The sequence below is a fragment of the Elaeis guineensis genome, chromosome 3, assembly GCF_000442705.2.
Source record: "Elaeis guineensis isolate ETL-2024a chromosome 3, EG11, whole genome shotgun sequence".
Lineage (NCBI taxonomy): Eukaryota > Viridiplantae > Streptophyta > Magnoliopsida > Arecales > Arecaceae > Elaeis > Elaeis guineensis.
The window spans coordinates 47,932,333-47,934,197 of NC_025995.2; the positions used below are offsets into that span (position 1 = coordinate 47,932,333).

Consider the following 1,865-nt stretch of genomic DNA (forward strand, 5'->3'; position numbering starts at 1 on the left):
CAGTTCATATAAACGAAAATAAGCTTAAATGATTAACCACAGCTCAAAGGTAACATGCACAAAAGGCAACCATATACAATGTATTACAACAAGCAGCCATACAGAACAAAATAATTGATGATTCTGTATTCTATATCTGATATCAATCTCTCAAACTGTCTTTTGTCTGTTCATGCAGGTACAAGAATTCTGATATTTCTATCATGTGCCTGTGCTCTGGTTTTCTCCCCCCGTCTGGATTTTAAAAATGAATTTTCTCTCTTACCTTAGGCTCCGATTCACGATTAAGATTGTGGGATGTCGATTCTGGTTGCAACACCTTGGTCAACTTTGAAGCTATGCGCCTCCAGCCTACTAAAGCACTACAGCTTGCTGTCACTCAGGATTCATCTCTTGTGTTTGTTCCATGCCTGGCAACTGTCAAGGTGCTTTACCCTTCTAACATGTACAGTATTTTGAGCTTTAGAAATTTGGCTTAGCAGAAAACTTTGGTTAACCATGTTTGACATTTTCTTTCGGTTAATTTTTAGGCATATGATGTGCGGTCTGGTATGACGTTTAGGACTTTCCGTGGCCACTATGAATTAGTGAACTGCTGCTGTTTGAGTTCGCAGGATCAGGTAAGGATGCCGAAGTTTGTTCTGTTTGTGTTTGCTGTTGCAGTATAGTGTCTCTGTGCTATTTCAGAACACACCCATGTAGGAAACGTGATATTGATCTTATGCTTCATGGCCTTTAGGAGTTGTATACCGGGAGCAACGATAGACAAATTCTTGTGTGGTCTCCAGCCAGTCCCGTTATTGCTGAAGTGGTACATCTTCTGTCTCATCTGCCTCTCTCTTTCTGAATTCTTGATCCTTTAAGTATGACATATGTCAACAATAACTCAAAAGACAGCTGTTGTTTATCATCATCTACACCTGGCCTACCATGCTTGATGTTCTTAATAGGTGAAGAGCTTGCAGACCCTTTTATAGTTTTTGCAAATTGAAGAAGTGAATAAGATTAGCTTGAAGGGTTTTCTGTTTTCTAGGGGTTTTCCTCCCATAATAGTAAGTAAAATCTTTTAGACGGATATGATCAAACAAAAATGTAAGACACAAGGTTTTTCTCTCATATTCTTAATTTGAGAATGGTGCAATTCAATGGTGTAAACAAACATGTGACAGATATGATCAAACTTAAGATGGGAAAATATTGATATGAACTTCAAGAAAGGTGATGGTTTCATAATTTCTTTCTGCCTACATCTTTTTACCAATGTTATCAACCTAAAACTACAATGAGTATTGATTGTATCTGCAGGAAGAAGATGGCAAGGGTGGGTGGGATTCCGTCGCTGATCAGGATAACTGGAGTGACTGAAGAAAAGTCTCATTAGTGTACCAAAATCAAGGGAAGCTTACATTTCCATGTCAAGCTTCCTATCTGCTTTTGATATCCTGTTATGTGTTAGTTTGCATGTATGCTGGTTAATACATCCTGAACTCGAGATGGAATCAGTGGTTTCCATGCAAAAATTTGTACTTCTCAAAAATTTATCCTTGTTTTATGTGTTGTAAAATTAGACTGACATGTAAATTGTACAAATTATTGGCAATTTTGGCCATTTTATCCTTCATTCAGCATGTCATTGCTAAAATGTTTTGCTTAGATGCTTCCAATCAAGGGTTTGTTTGGGAGGATAGGATTGGCCCAAATCCTATAGGATTCGGCAATCTCCGAGATAAAAATCATATTTTATATTTTAATTACTGTTTGGCTAGATTAATCGTGGGATTAAAAATCTATTGGAAGCGGTTAATTTCATTGAAAAAAAATAATTTTTATGGATTTTTTTTTCCTTGAGATTGTTGGGCTCTCTT

At 37.0% G+C, this 1,865-nt stretch overlaps 1 protein-coding gene across 3 annotated transcripts in view; it reads left to right on the forward strand.

Annotated features, from left to right (window-relative positions):
- The window catches only part of LOC105035290 (WD repeat-containing protein ATCSA-1), a 38,508-nt gene extending 36,887 nt beyond the window's left edge, over nucleotides 1–1,621 (forward strand). For all 3 annotated transcript variants that reach the window (XM_010910810.3, XM_010910811.3, XM_010910812.4), the window contains 4 exons: nucleotides 271–425; nucleotides 531–620; nucleotides 740–811; nucleotides 1,306–1,621. In XM_010910810.3, the coding sequence (XP_010909112.1) occupies nucleotides 271–425; nucleotides 531–620; nucleotides 740–811; nucleotides 1,306–1,365 (377 nt within the window). In that variant the 3' untranslated portion in view covers nucleotides 1,366–1,621. The remainder of the gene's footprint in view (nucleotides 1–270; nucleotides 426–530; nucleotides 621–739; nucleotides 812–1,305) is intronic.
- The last annotated feature ends 244 nt before the right edge of the window (nucleotides 1,622–1,865 follow it).